We start from the raw sequence: 16,258 nt of genomic DNA on the forward strand, positions 1-16,258 counted from the left end.
TGCAATACACAAATATGACATGCTATACATAATATCATGCATGTAAATCGGGTATACAATATCAAATCAACGGGACATCATCATGCTTAATCATATCAGTCATACAGCCATTTCAGTCAATTAGGGGTCTAGGTAAGCGTACCGACCCTACAGTAGGTCTACAGTCGACTAGGGCGACCCGTGCAACCTTAGCAATAAAACAGTGAAAATGGGCCTACAGGCTCAGGTTGAGTCAACTTGGAGCTTCTGTCAACATGTTTTTTAGCTGATCAAAACTCTGTTGGCACTTATCAAACCAAACAAACTCGACATTTTTTTTATAATAACCTGGTTATTGGTGAAGCAACGATAAATTTTTTTTAAAAAAACGACGGTAGTAACCTGCTAAACCCAGGAGCTTTGCACTTCAGAAACATTTTTTGGAGTTTTCCAATTCATTACAGTAGAAAATTTACTCAGATCATCTCGAATCCCGCCAGCTGATACTATGTGACCCAAAAATCCAACCTTACGAAGCCAAAATTCACATGTACTGAACTTTGCGTACAACTATTTTTCTCTCAAAGTCTGCAACACGATTCTCAAGTATTAAGCATGCACAGATTCTGTCTTGGAATAGATCAATATATCATTGATAAATACAACCAAAAGTCTATCCAAATGAGGCTGAAAACTCAATTTATTAAATCCATAAAAGCAGTAAGAGCATTTCTTATTCCAAATGGCATCACCAGAAACTCATAGTGCACGTAACAAGTTCTGAAAGTAGTCTTTGACACATCACAGTCTTTTACCCACAACTGATAATACCTAGATTTGATATCTATCTTCGAGAACATTTTAACACTTTTTAATTGATCAGACAAATCGTCAATACGCGACAGGGGTACTTATTATTTATTGTGACTGTGTTCAACTGTTTGTAGTCTATACACAATCTTAAGAAGCCGTCTTTCTTTTTCACAAATAACACAGGTGCACCCTAGGAAGATATGCTCAGTCGAATAAACCTCTATCTAACAACTCTTGTAACTGTACCTTCAACTCTTTTAACTTAGTTGGTGCCATACGATATAGTGATATCGATATTGGTGTAGTTTCAGGAACCAGATCAATCATAAACTCAACTTCAAATCAGGAGGCAAACCCGATAACTCTTCAGGAAACACATCAATAAACTCATTAGCAACTGGTAGCTGATTTAACTTCAATTTTGAATATCTGATATCAATAATATATGCTAGAAATTCTTCATTTTTCCTTTACATATCAATCTATGTGTATATATAACTGAAATAACTCTAGCGCTTCTATTCAGTATGTCAGATTCAACTGAAATCATTTCTCTCATCTGCCAATTCAAATCAATTCGTTTTTGTCTACTGTTTACCACAGCATCATATGACCTTAGTCACCCCATTCCCAGACTAATATCAAATTCATAAAATGATAGTAACATCAAACTAACAGAAAAGTCACAGTAATAGATTTCTAATAGATAGTTTCGACATACCAAAATAACCATTATACTTTAACCCATTGAATTATGAATCGAATATCAACTCAGTTAATTCGAGAAATAGGTCATTATCCGATACTAATGTAGTGCAACATATGAGTAAGTTGATCCAATACTACTCAGTCCATGTACAATAAATAACGTCAAAGAAATAGAATATACAAGGAATATTATCAGGCGCAATTATTCTAGATCTAGCAATTGTGTCTTCGGTCGCACAATATTTAACTCCAGTATTATTACTCTGACTATGTTGACTACCAATTATAATCCCTGTCTATTTATCAAAGACATAACACATCTAAATAATCATCAAGGAAGCAAGCAATATTTTCAAAATTTCCTAGGTGATTTCAAGCTAGTATCCAGCTCTAGTTGGATCTTCATCCGTTAACTTCTTAATTCTTCAACATTGTACTTTTTAATTTATGAAATAAAAATTGGTAAACTATAACTTACTTCATGTTTGAAAGTCAGAATTTTACTATCAAGCATTTGCAAAATTGGTAATCTATAATTTACTTCTAGTTTAGAAGTCAAAATTTTACCATTTTCCTTTTATCTCATCAAGATCAATATGATAAAATTCTATTAACATTCATAATCTGCAAGAAAAATAGGGGTTAGATCGGATTAATCACATAACACTATCACAGGTTTATATGACATGTAATTCTAGACATTACACACAATACGTTTAGTCGAAGAACTGACTAAACCTAGCTCTGATACCACTAAATGTAACACCCCTAACCTGTCTCTATCACTAGATTAGGGTTACCGAGTATTACTAAATAATCAGAAACATTTTTAGTCCAAATTTTAATACGACTCTAATGACTTCATAAATATTCTATAAATAATATTTACGAGTCAACACGACAAAAAATTGTGGTCCCGAAACCACTATTCTATCACCACTAAAAATTGGGCTGTTACTATAATAACCTAGATCAATTAATGAACAGTTGAAAAAATATCCCAAAATCTACGCATTTGAGTCTCGCTTCGGATTAGCCCTCCTTTTTTTTCGACGAATACGCAATCTCGTTAAAATCCCCTAAAACTAGCCAAAGGATATGTGGACAGTTGTTTAAAAATTGTAACAAATTCCTTGAAACCTCCCTAAAATTTTCCTCAGGTGCACCATAGAAACCAGTACACCTCCATGCCTTTTCTTCCAAATATTTATCTATCATTATATTAATGTGCCTTCTCGAAAACGAACGGATGGACATTTTGCAGTTACTATTCCAACCCATGGACAAACCTCCACTTCTCCCATCCGAATCAACATCGATCCCATTTTGAAAACCACACTTTCTTTTTATTACAACCATACAAAAACCTTGTAGTTTTGTCTCAATAAAAAAACCACAGAGGGATTTATATCTCTCAGTGCATGCAGGAGACGAACTATCTCAGGCCTCCCCAAACCCCGAACATTCCAGCTTATGAGTTTCATTGTGTTCGGTTGGCTAGTTTAACAAGGCTTATCGATCTACTAAGATTTGGAACTTGTGTCAGGTTACTAAGGGCTTCATTTGAATCAACTGTAGTCGAAACTCCTGAAGCATTTGACTAAGTGTGGGGACGTTTTAGCCGATCAACTTGTCTTATTAGGCTATTTTCTTCTTTAAAAACTGCTATTTCCTCATCAAAAGTTTTCATGCAATCGTTGTTAATTTGGCCCATCTCAACCACCTTTAATGGGCCTGAAATTGAAGAAACATTTTACTTTTCTTTTATTGATTGCGGAAGATTTGAATGAATTCCTACATTTACTCCTTGATTCATAGGAACAAGTTGTGATATCCCAAGATTGCTCCTTTCCAATTTGTTTGTAGAGTTTCCATAATTTGAAATTCTACCAGCATCGTCCTCCACCAACCAGCTACTCCTCCATGCTGTATTTTTTATTAGTTGCGCGCATAGTGAAATATCCCACTGGAACTCATATTCTTGCCTCGGATGAAGAGCTCTAATCAAGAAAAAACTTTTACCATGACCTAGTTTGCCACATAGGAAGAAAGATAATGTAAGTTTTTCATATTCAAAACGCACATAAACACACGCACCAGGAGAGCGAGCTTCTATTTTTTTTCAACTATTTTTTTACATCAATTCACACCCTTAACCTCATTATCCTCTTATACCCCAATTGAATAGCCAATGCATCATATTCCAAGAAAACCCCAATAAAACTTCCCAACTGCTTTGCAATTGCCTTAGGCATAAAACCATGTAGGAGATCATAGATAAGCATCCAAAAATCTACCCAATATAATTGGATACTCATTGGGTCTTCCCCTTCATGTAACTGATGCAACACCAATAAATGGAAATTAAAATTCAAGGGCCATTCTTTTCAATTCGATCAACATCGACTTCAAAATATAGACGAAATAAGAATCTACCATCTCCTAGATCTAAAATGGAGACTCCCCCGTTTGGATGCCAATCATTTTCCAACATCGTTCTCATTGCTTGAAAGTTAACTACACTTGAAGTAAGAAATATTCCCACAAAACAATTTGCATAAAAAATTTCTTGATCAGATGATTCCACCCCCAACAGAATGGTTTCTTCCTCTTCATCTGCTATTGGTAATCCTGCTATAGATTCCTCCATTTTCTGTCACTGAAAAAGTAAACGTGGACAGATTTTTTGCGAGACAATAAATCTGGAAAAACAATAACAAAACGTGCTAACGAGAGCATAAGAACATGTCAAAAGATAGAGAGAAAAGACAAAAAAATCAATTCTCTCATTTTGAACCTTCTTAAAGAATATTTTATATAATTGATGAATATTTTATATTCAAGATTTATTTAATTTTATTATTTGTAAATATTTTTATTTACATATATTAAAGATTCTTTTAAAATAATTATAAATTCGAAACAATATACCAAAACAAATTAATATTGATACCTACAAGTACCTATAAAAAAAAGCATGCATGTGCACCTATTGACAACCTTAATTAAAACACTTCATGAAATGAAGAATAATATAAACCTTTAAAAATTTGATGGGTTTTACTCAGTTTATAAAAGAATGGGGATTGAAAAGAAATTAAGTTATGATTAGTTAATTTTATTTATAAATTAAAATATCTATTTAATTCTATAAATTAAGAAATTATTATTTAAAACAATTTAATTTAAAATTAATTTTTACTATTGAATAAATAAATTAATTAAAAATTGTAATTTTTTAATTTTTTAATAGTTTTTTATACAATTACTTGAAGATTGATTTATTATTTGTGTCCTATTATTTTGAATTTTTTTATTTTTTATTTTTTTGAAATCAGCTGATACTATTAATTAAAAGGAGAAGAAATAACAACGGTTACAGTCTTAAAAACAGAAAATTGAAACTGTCAAAAAATGACTGGCCACCGAAACAGTGCCTTGAAAAAACAAAACTGGAAATAAGAGTTGTGCCTAGGAAACCTGAAACGCCAAAAATAAAATGAAAAAAAATAAAGCCTATGTAACCCTTCTTCCTTCTTCTTCTTCTTCTATTGAGAATAAAACCTCTGTATCAGCCATGCAAGAGACCTATTTTCTCCCAAAATCATACCTTCCTAAGACCATAGTCTCTTTCAGAAATGCGAGTTATTTGGGCACACAAACACCTCAGACCCGGACTCTGCCTTTCTATCTAACCACCATGATTGCTGTTTCTCCTCTCTTGATTTATCAGAATCTCCACTGCATGTGGCGCTTCCTCTATCCAAAATCGAGGATGCTCGTAACGCCCTCCTTCCTTCGCCATCGCATGAGCCGCTTTGTTGGCCTCCCTTGGTATATGCTTGAAACTCAGTCATCTAAATTTGTAACCTCTTCCCTTATTTTTTTGATGATACAGAATAACTTCTTAATGAGTTTAAAGTTTATATTTAATTATAAATTATTATCATAAATTAATTTTTAATATAAAATTTAAAATCTCTACATAATTGTAAATTATTATATAATAAAATTTAATTTAAATTAATTTTTTATAATAATTAATTTCTGATATTAAATAAATAAACTAATTATAAAATTAAAAGCAAACCGTAAAAAATAACAAATAATATTAGTAAATTCTTTTAATAAACATATATAAAAATAACAAACATGGGTACTGTAATAAAGCACTGTACATGTGCTTAGCTCAGCTGCCAACACCTGTCTTTTCTTTTTAAGGATGCGTTTACATCCTTGTTTTTCTATTTTACACTCATTTGGTAATTCAACTTTCAAAATCATCAAAAAGGTCCTCAAATTTTTTTTTTTAGAAAAACAATTAAGCCCATACATTTTTTGCACTCAATTGAATACTTGAACTTTCAAAATGCATTAAAAAGACCCTCAAAATTTTTCAAAAAAAGTAAGCCCTTGATTTAAAAATTATATAAAAAATTAAAATCAATAAAAACTATAAATATTATTAAATATTAATAAAAATTAGAAAAAATTATAAAAATCGTAAAAAATTATAAAATTTTATAAAGTTGTAAGAAATTTATACAAAATGTAAAAAAATATAAATTTTGTAAAGAAAATTATAAAAATTATCGTACCAAAAGAAGCGTTTTATAATTTTTCTATAACTTTTTATTGATTTTTATTTTTATTTTTTGCCACATGTCACGTTGTGTTGCGTCATGTGATGATTTTAATTGAAAAAAACTAGAGTTGTTAACTTTAATGATCAACAGTTAAAGTTAATTTTTAAAGGGACTTTTTGATCCATTTTATAATTTTTTTATGATTTTTATAATATTTTACAATTTTTATAAAAAAAATCTAATTTTTGATAAATTTCTAATTTTTATTGAAATTTAATAATTTTTCTAAAATTTATTTTTTTATTATTTTTTATAAATTTTTTTCTAAGTTTTAATAAGATTAGGGGCTTAATTTTTTTTTAAATTTTTGAGGGTCTTTTTGATGCATTTTGAAAGTTTAAGTACCCAATTGAGTGAAAAAAAAGCAGGGACTTAATTGCTTTTTTTGAAGAAGTTTGAGGGCCTTTTTGAATACATTTTGAAAGTTCAAGTGCTCAATTGAGATCAAAAAAGAAAATGAGAGACTTAATTATGTTTTTTTTGAAAATATTTTGAGAGCTTTTTATACCTTTAATTTTTTTTTTAATTTTATTTTATGGGAGGGCTTGCTGGATGGATGGGAATGAGAGAAAAGGAAAAGAGAAGGGAAGGAATGGAAAAAGAGAAAGAAAGGGAAGGAAAGAAAAAGGAAAAAGAATAAAATAAAAAATTGTGTTTTTTTATTTATCTCAATTTTTTTTAAATAATTATAACTAATATTTAAATAAATTTTCTGCGTAATCTATCTTAGAAAAATCATTTATTAATAAATTTACTTTATTTTAAAATAAAATAATTAAATTGATTTAAAATCTTCTTCGATTTAATTATTAAAAAGTATAATATAAAATAATTTAAATATTTAATTTAAAAAATAACGATGATGGTGAATTTAAATACTATAGCGCGAAAGAAAAAAACTAAACGCACCACAAAAAAAAACACTTGTTCAAAGAGACCTTAGAAGGTTGAAATTTAATTCCATTTACAAGACACTTTAAGATTTATAAATGGTAACGATTTACTTACTTTTTTTTTGTTTATGATATAATGTATTTAAATAGTTAGTTTTAGATTAATTATAGATGGATAGAGAATAATGAGTATTTATATCTTACCTAAATATAAATTTATTTATCTTCAAATGATATATTTAAAATTATTGCTTTAGGCATTAATTTACATTTGAATCCTATCCAATCTTAAATAATTATAATATATTTTAATTTTTGATAAAAATAAAATAATTTTAGTTTAATAAAATTAATTTTTAATAAATATAAAATAAAATAAATTTGAAAATCCCCCAGGGCATATAATACTAGTGTGATATTAAAGCCGAAAACTAAAACGTGTCCCTAACAAAAGCCGGCCTTTAAAAGGAAGCACTGACCTAGTTTCAGCGCATGCCAATGACAAGTGGCCTTTATAAAAATTGTCTTTGCTAGCCGGTACTAGTGCATGATTCTGTTGAATCAACTTAGTGGGTTGTGCACTCTACCTCTGGGGGTCAATACTAGTGCTGCTTTCAGTATTTCTGTGCTGAAATTCGTAGTAATGCTTATGCTTGTTGAAGTTGACCTACATGCAGCCAAGAAGCAGAGGAGCTACCCGAGCCATGCATGTTGCAGCTGAAGATGGTGCTGCTGTTTTGTTTTGTTTTGTTTTGTTACTTCAATTAACATTTTGTAACTTAGTTTGATTCAAACCAAGTTGTTAATGTACTTGATGTAGTTTGTCAATGTTTGAGCTGATAAATTAGCTTTACAAAGTGTGCAAGTCATGTTTTATAAGTTTCAAGGTTACTTAGTGGTAGTAGGTAATGTTTAGGTGACAATTTGTTTATTTTTGACCAGCATATGTCTAGTATATGTATTGGCATTATGCCATCTTTCAAAGTTAATGAAAAACATCATAATTCTTCATCAAATTCTCTCTTTTCTTGCTTTCTTTTGTCTTTAAAGCTCGATTCTGTTTTGTTTGATCAACAAGTATCGAGCCTTCTAGCTCAAGAAACTACTAACTCCATTCATCTTACATTTTTAGTTCCAACAATTGGTATCTAGAGCTCATTTTCTTAGTGGACCTGTTATTTTTTTCATTCCTCAAAACCATGTCTTTATCAGGTTTCTCTCCAGCTGCACCACCAATCTTCAATGGTGAAAGCTACCATATTTGGGTAGTAAAAATGAAGATCTACCTGCAGAAACTTGACCTATGAGAGGTTGTCAATTCAGATGTTGAACCAGCACCTCTAAGAGCCAATCCCACAGTGGCTCAGACTAGGCAACACACAGATGAAAGAACCAAAAGACACAAGGCCATGTCATGCATCCAAAACAGTGTGTCTAATGCAATTTTCACAACGATTATGGCTTGTGAGTCACCAAAGTAGGTATTGGATAGGCTGAAGGAGGAGTTTCAAGGGACTGAAAGAACGTGACAGCAACAACTACTAAATTTGAGAAGGGACTTCAAAAATTTGAAGATGAAGGAAGAAGAAACAGTGAAGCAATATTTAGATAGAATCATGGCTGTTGTGAACAACATTAGGTTGCTTGGGGACCAGTTTAGTGAAGCAAGAATTGTAGAGAAGGTTATCTCAACCTTGCCTGAAAGATATGAGGCCAAGATCTCATCCCTTGAAGACTCGAGAGATTTGACTAGCATCTCTTTGACTGAGCTGATTAATGCTCTTTATGCTCAAGAGCAAAGAAGAGCCAACAGACAGGAGGAGCATCAAGAAGGTGCCTTCTAAGCCAAGAGCAGACCTGCCTCGAGCTCCTCTGGCTACAAAGGGAAGAAGACCTGGTCAGACAAGCCTAGGAGAGATGGAGCAAGAAGAAGATATCCACATTGCCCACATTGAAAAAGGCTCAGTCATCAGGGAGAAAATTATTGGTTCAGGCCTGATGTGCAGTGCAAAGTCTGTAAAAAGATGGGTCACGTTGAGAAGGTTTACAAAAACAAAGGCAAGCTGAATCAAAACTAGCCTCAGCAGCCTAGAGCTGAAGCTTGAGTGCCAGAAGAAGGTAGTAACCAAGAAGAGCAAGTCTTTGTAGTTTCTTGCTCAGCTGCCAAAAGAAAAGCCACAAAAGGATGGCTGATTGACAGTGGTTGCACAAACCAAATGACCCCTAATGCTTCTATCTTTAAGAACATTGATAGGAGCTTCAAAACAAGGGTGAACACTTCATCAAAGCATAAGGCAAAGGAGAAGTGATAATTGACACTCCTACAGGTACCAAACTTGTTTCAATTGTCTTGTTTGTGCCTAAAATTGACAGAAATCTACTCACTATAGCTCAGTTGCTAGAAAAGGGTTATTCAGCAATGTTCAAAGGCAAAGAATACCTGATCAGTGATCCAAGTGGATCTAAGCTTATGTCAGTGACCATGGCTAACAGAAGCTTTGTAGTGGACTAGAATAAGAGCTCAGATAGTGCCTATACAACTGTTTTAGATGAATCCAAGTTGTGGCACAAGAGGCTAGGCCATGTCAACTATAAGTCACTGGCTCAGCTGACCAAAGAGGACCTGGTTGAAAACTTCTCCAAATCAGTTGAGAAAGAAGATGTTTGTGAGGTGTGTCAGCTAGGAAAGCAAGCCAGATTGCCATTCCCTTTAAACAAGGCTTAGGGAGCTTCTGAAAGGTTGCAGCTAGTCCACACTGATGTGTGTAGCCCTATAAAGACACAGTCCTTGAATGGTAGCAGGTATTTCATCCTTTTCATTGATGATTACTCGAGGTATTGCTGGATTTACTTCCTAAAGCATAAGTCAGAAGTGACCTCAGTATTTTAGAAGTTCAAGGTTGCAGTTGAGACTGAATCAGGATGTAAGCTCAAAACACTAAGGTCTGATAATGGCTCAGAGTATGACTCAGCTATGTTTCAGAGTTTCTGCGATGAATGATGCATCAAGCACCAACTCACCAACACCTACACACCTCAGCAGAATGATGTTAGTGAGAGAAAGAATAGAAGCTTGATGGATATGGCAAGATGTTTATTGTTTGAGAGAAATTTCTCCAAAACCTTGTGGGCCAAGGCAGTTAACACTACTGTATATCTTCAAAATAGGCTGCCAACTAAGGCATTGATTCATAAAACTCCATTCGAGGCCTGGTTTGGATTCAAACCATCACTGGCTCACCTGAGGGTCTTTGGATGCATATGTTATACACATGTTCCAGCAGTAAAAAGAGACAAGTTGGCCAAGAAGGCTCAACCTGGCATCCTGGTGGGCTACAACAATGTCAAGAAAGGGTATAGGGTCTTGGATCCTTCATTCAACAAAGTCTTTATGAGCAAGGATGTTGTATTCGATGAGATGTCAGGTTGGAACTGGGATAAAAATGAACCAAAGACTGCTGTTGAAGACCTGGTGTCAGATCAGACTAAAGCTGATCAAAATGATCCTGAAATGGACATTGATGATATTCCAGTAAGGGGAACCAAACTATTGACTAAATATGAAAGAGCATATGTTGCTACTGTTGAACCAAGTTGTTTTGAAGAGGCTGAAGCTTAAAAAGGATGGAAACAAGCCATGCTCAATGAAATGAGCATGATTGAAAAGAACCAAACCTGAGAGCTAGTTGTAAGACCAGCCAACAAAAAGGTCATTGGAGTGAAGTGGGTGTTTCGAGCCAAGCATTATGTTGATGGAACTCTGAACAAGCTAAAGGCAAGGTTGATAGTGAAGGGATTTAGTCAAAGGTATGGCATTGACTACCTTGAAACATTTACACCAGTGGCCAAGCTTGACACAATTAGGTTGCTGGTTGCCTTGTCTGCACAAAACCAATGGAAGATACATCAACTCGATGTAAAACCTGCTTTCCTCAATGGTTTTCTTGATGAGGAGATATATGTTGAACAGGCTGAAGGTTTCAAAGTAGCTGGCAATGAAGATAGTGTCTACAAGCTGAAGAAAGCCTTGTATGGTTTAAAATAAGCACCAAGAGCCTGGTATGGCAGAATCGACAGCTACCTAGCTAGCTTGGGGTTTGAGAGAAGCATCAGTGAGCCAACCTTGTATGTAAAGAAGGAAGGTAATGAAACACAGACCATAGTCTCATTGTATGTGGATGATCTGCTTGTAACTGGAGGAAACAAGATCATATTGGCTGATTTCAAAGACAAGATGGAGAGGATGTTCGAGATGTCAGGTTTGGGACAAATGTCCTACTTCTTTGGCATGGAAGTGTCTCAAACACATAAAGGGATTTTTCTAAACCAGAAGGCATTTGCCTTGAAGATTCTGAACAAGTTCTCTATGCTGAATTGTAAAGCAACAAACACACCAGTTGCTGTTGGAGAAAAACTGTCAAACCAAGGTGATTTCGAGTAGGTAGATGACACAACCTACAGAAGTTTGGTTGGATGTTTGCTCTATTTGATAGCCACTAGACCAGACATTATGTTTGTTGTAAGTCTGCTACCTAGATTCATGCATTGCTGTAATGTGAAGCATTTACAAGCTGTCAAAAGAGTTCTCAGGTACATCAAAGGTACATTGAGCTTTGAAATGATGTTCATCATAGTTGATAGCATGAAGCTACTTGGTTATGCTGATAGTGACTGGGCTGGATCGATAGATGACATGAAGAGTACCTCAGGGTATCTGTTTACCCTTGGTTCAGCCATTTTTTGTTGGAGTTCGAAGAAGCAAAATGTTGTTGCTCAATTAACTGCTAAAGCTGAGTATGTAGCAGTTGCTAGTGCTGTTAACCAAGCCATTTGGCTAAAAAAGATCATGACAAACTTGAATATTTACCAAAGGGAAGCAACAGAGATTAAATGTGACAACCAATCTGCTGTTGCAATTGCAAAGAATCCAGTGTTCTATGGGAGAATAAAACACTTCAAGATTAAGTTTCATTTTGTTAGGGAAATGGAACAAGTTCAAGAGATGAAACTGATTCATTGCAATTCTAAGGATCAGCTTGATGATATTTTGACAATGCCCTTTAGTGTGTCAGGGTTCGTGCATTTGAGAGTCAAAATGGGAGTATGCAGCATGCAAGACAAGGACGAGTAGTTGACCTGCATGCAACCAAGAAGCAGAGGAGCTACCCGAGCCATGCATGTTGCAGTTGAAGATGGTGTTGTTGTTTTGTTTTGTTTTGTTACTTCAATTAACATTTTGTAACTTAGTTAGATTCAAACCAAGTTGTTAATGTACTTGATGTAGTTTGGCAATGTTTGAGTTGATAAATCAGCTTTACAAAGTGTGCAAGTCATGTTTTATAAGTTTCAAGGTTACTTAGTGGTAGTAGGTAATGTTTAGGTGACAATTTGCTTATTTTTGACCAGCTTACATTATGCCATCTTTCAAAGTTAATGAAGAACATCAGAATTCTTCATCAAATTCTCTCTTTTCTTGCTTTCTTTTGTCTTTAAAGCCCGATTCTATTTTGTTTGCTTAGCAAGTATCGAGCCTTCTAGCTTAAGAAACTGCTAACTTCATTCATCTCACATTCTTAGTTCCAACAATGCTGCTCGTAAATGCGTGGATGCTCCTCAAGTGCCTTTCGTTGCTGATGCTAAGGCGGTTCCTGCATTGGAGACTCCTCAAGTTTCAGTGTTTGCTGATACTAGGCTGCTCCTAAGTTGGAGGCTCCTCTTGTTCCGGCATTTGCTGATTCTAAGCTGTTCTTGCGTTGAAGGCTCCTCAACTTGTGCAGGTTCTTAAAGTACAAGAATCAATTGATAACATTCTGTCAATGTTTAGGAGATTATCACTGAAGAGGATGCTTTGTTTGCTCATGACGTGACAGAGGTCAAATGACTTAATGATTCTTTCTTCAGGATTCGTCAAGTTTCTGATGATAATATTTTATTCATGTTAGCACCCTTCTCAGAAACCAATTTGAACAAAATGTTGTATTGGATCCCTTTGAATAAAGATATTATAAGATATATATTCAACTAGTCTGCATTTGGTCAATGTTCTTTGATGAGTTTGTTTTATCATTAGGAATTTAAGTTTTAGCAAGCAATGTTTGATAGCCTAAACTGATATAGGTTGATATAATGTTTGAATGGATGCATCAGTTGAATAATATATGCTTTGGATGAATGCATCATAATTCGCTTTGGCTGTTTGGAAATGTGTTTTTAAGGTTTAAAGATATTCTTGGATTCGGTTTTCTACTGCATATTTTCAGCTGTTTTATTTATTTTTCTTTTATTTATAGTGGATAGAATAATAAGACGGCAAGTATAAAGCATAAGCCTGGCTCGAATATACAAGATTTCAAAAATTTCTCTGGACCATGAATATCTACATATAGCTAGCTAAATATAAATAAAAATATGACAGGGCGGCTAGAAATAGGCTGCAATTTCTAGAAATATATGCAGCACTGGCCTTAACATCAACCCGGTCACAACTCTCAAGGATCAACGTTGTTTTTTCCAATTTAGTTTCTTAGTAAACTGCTACCTAAACAACTCATGCCGGCAAAATCAACTCTTAAAAAGTTATTATGTACGTATCTCTCTCTCTATATAGATATAATATTACAAAGCTAATTAACACTGGACTTCCCTCTTTCAGTCAACCCCAGAAGATGTCCATGTTTCAGCTCTTCCTTTTTCAACTTTCCGGAATTCTGTTCTTATCACAGCAATTTTGCTGTAAGTATCTGTTGGCATATATAAGCTTGATTTACATAGTATTGGTTTCCTAGAACTACCAGCATGTTCTAAATTCATTGTCTGATATGATTCAGATGGCAAAGTGATGATGGAGTACATTGGAGCAACAGGCGTACCCGTGAAACTGGAGGCTGTTCCAGTGGAAGAAGGCATTGTTTTCCACTTCATACTTAGTTTCGCCATCGATGCCGATCCGTCCGGCAATACCCAGAACGGAAAATTCTCACCATATTGGGCAGACACATTAACCCCAGAATGCGTTGCAGCAATGAAGAAAAGCCACCCCAATGTGAAAGCCTTGACCAGTCTTTCAGGGTGGAGCTTAGGGGACAAAGTCCTCCGGTGGTACACCCCTGACGACACCCAACAATGGATATCCAATGCCTTCTCATCATTGTCATCGATGGCCCAACAGTACCATCTCGATGGCATCGACATCGACTATGAAAACTTCCCAAGACACAACTCAAGTTTTGCTTATTGCATAGGTGAACTCATCACTCTCTTGAAGAACCAAAGTGTCATTTCTGTAGCCACCATTGCTCCTTACCATAAAACAATAGCACCCTACATTGAACTATTTGAGAATTACGGAGATGTGATCGATTTCGTCAACTATCAGTTCTACACTGACAAGGTCAGGAAACCCAAATCTTACGTGGAAGCTTTCAAGATTCGAGCCGGACAATTCGATAAGGAAAAGCTATTGCCTAGCTATGAAGTTAATGGAAGGGGGATTCAAGGTGATGCATTTTTTGATGCCTTAAGTCTTTTGGAAGAAAATGGATTTGGTGTTAATGGAGTTATGATATTCTCTGCTGATGCTTCTTCCTCCAATGACTATTACTATGAGAGGAAATCTCAAGATTTCTTGCTGAATTCCACGGTATCCGTGTGAAATTTTATTTGTTCTGCAATTACTATTAGTTATTTACGATGTATTTGGCCATTGATTAGTTGTAATGAAAATAAATTTATTTATTTGTAATATTTATAAATAATTTTTAATATATCTTTATTGTTATCAACTAAAATAAAATAAAAACCTAAAAACCACATTAATTTTTTTAAAAATGTTGGGGTTGTTGCGGAAGCGACGATAATATTAATAACAATATTATCAGAAATATTTAGATAATTATTATGCCAACAATTACACTAAAAAAATTCCCAATTAAATTGAGGTTAAAACCCAACAACTAGACAGAACTCACTTAGTTATTTATAGCAATAATAACTAAATAAATATAACCAACATAAAGCTATTAAATATAAGCAAACAAATAAGAAATAAAACACCAGAATTTAACGAGGTTCGACCAATTTAGCTTACGTCCTCGGACACTACCAAATTAATATTTCCACTAGAAATATTACAAAAGAGAAGATCAACACTAAGTTACAATTAGCTACTTGGATTTTCAAAATGAGATTTTGGGATGATGAAATCTAAGGGGGAGGGGTTCTATATGTAACAATCCAAACCCCCTCCTTTTCTATCTTTTCCTAATGTGGGATATTGCCAATATTCAACAAATCTCCACCTTGGCGATATTCCACATCTTCGAACATCTTCTCATAACACAAACTTCAATAGTGTCTTCAAATTTGCGCCAACGACGCCATATCAAATGTGTCGGACATTGATCAAGTCTAAACAATGTTCAAACTTGGCCCTTGTAACCACTTTAGTCAGCATATCTGCAGGATTCTCCGTAGTGTGAATCTTTTGAAGAAGTATCTCCTCTTCTTCGAGAATTTCCCGTACAAAGTGATAGCGAACATCTATGTGCTTCGTTCGTGCATGAAAGACTTGATTCTTTGCTAAATGAATAGCACTCTGACTGTCAGAATATACCTTAAGTTGTTTCTGACCAACTTCCAAGTCTTTAAGCAATTCGTGAAGCCAAATTGCTTCCTTCACAGCCTTTGTAATTGCCATATACTCTGCCTCTGTTGTAGACAAAGCCACCGTGGACTATAAGGTAGATTTCCAACTAACTGGCGCTTTTGCTAAAGTAAACAAATAGCCAGTTGTAGATCGTCGCTTATCCAAATCACCTGCATAATTAGAATCACAATATCCAACTATGCATTGACCAAGTGATTCATCCCGCTCGAATGCCAATCCGACATCTATGGTATTTTGGAGATACCGCAGAATCCATTTCATAGCTTGCTAATGACCCCTGCCCGGATCATGCATGTACCTGCTAACAACACTAACAGCCTGTGAAATATTTGGTCTCGTACATACCATTGCATACATCAAGCTTCCAACTGCATTTGCATATGGGACTTTTGTCATGTACTCTCGTTCTTCCTTAGTCGTTGGAGATAACTGGTTACTCAGTTTAAAATGAGGAGCAAGTGGGGTACTTACAGGTTTTGTACCTTCAGACATACCGAAACGTTGTAGTACCTTCTCCAAATACTGTTTTTGTGACAGCCAAAGTTTGCCCCTCT

The 16,258-nt window shown here is 34.5% G+C and overlaps 1 protein-coding gene and 1 long non-coding RNA gene across 2 annotated transcripts; both read left to right on the forward strand.

Moving 5' to 3' along the window:
• The first annotated feature begins 4,839 nt into the window (after positions 1-4,839).
• LOC107915927 (uncharacterized) lies at positions 4,840-8,055 on the forward strand. The gene is made up of 2 exons (XR_001689317.2): positions 4,840-5,334; positions 7,717-8,055. It is a non-coding gene; the product is annotated as an uncharacterized lncRNA (long non-coding RNA).
• A 5,605-nt stretch (positions 8,056-13,660) lies between these two features.
• Positions 13,661-14,733, forward strand: LOC107915355 (chitinase 2). The gene is made up of 2 exons (XM_041102129.1): positions 13,661-13,771; positions 13,867-14,733. The coding sequence occupies exons 1-2, from the start codon at positions 13,705-13,707 to the stop codon at positions 14,688-14,690; spliced, it is 891 nt and encodes a 296-aa protein (XP_040958063.1). The 5' UTR covers positions 13,661-13,704; the 3' UTR covers positions 14,691-14,733.
• The last annotated feature ends 1,525 nt before the right edge of the window (positions 14,734-16,258 follow it).

This window comes from Gossypium hirsutum, chromosome D10 (assembly GCF_007990345.1).
Source record: "Gossypium hirsutum isolate 1008001.06 chromosome D10, Gossypium_hirsutum_v2.1, whole genome shotgun sequence".
Taxonomy (NCBI): Eukaryota; Viridiplantae; Streptophyta; class Magnoliopsida; order Malvales; family Malvaceae; genus Gossypium; species Gossypium hirsutum.

What these genes read in the sequence shown, in the direction of transcription:
- LOC107915355 (XM_041102129.1), top strand. Translation starts at nt 13,705, where the DNA reads ATGTCCATGTTTCAGCTCTTCCTTTTTCAACTTTCCGGAATTCTGTTC. An exon ending in CTTATCACAGCAATTTTGCT is followed by an intron (nt 13,772 to 13,866) that starts GTAAGTATCTGT and finishes GATATGATTCAG; the next exon opens with ATGGCAAAGTGATGATGGAG.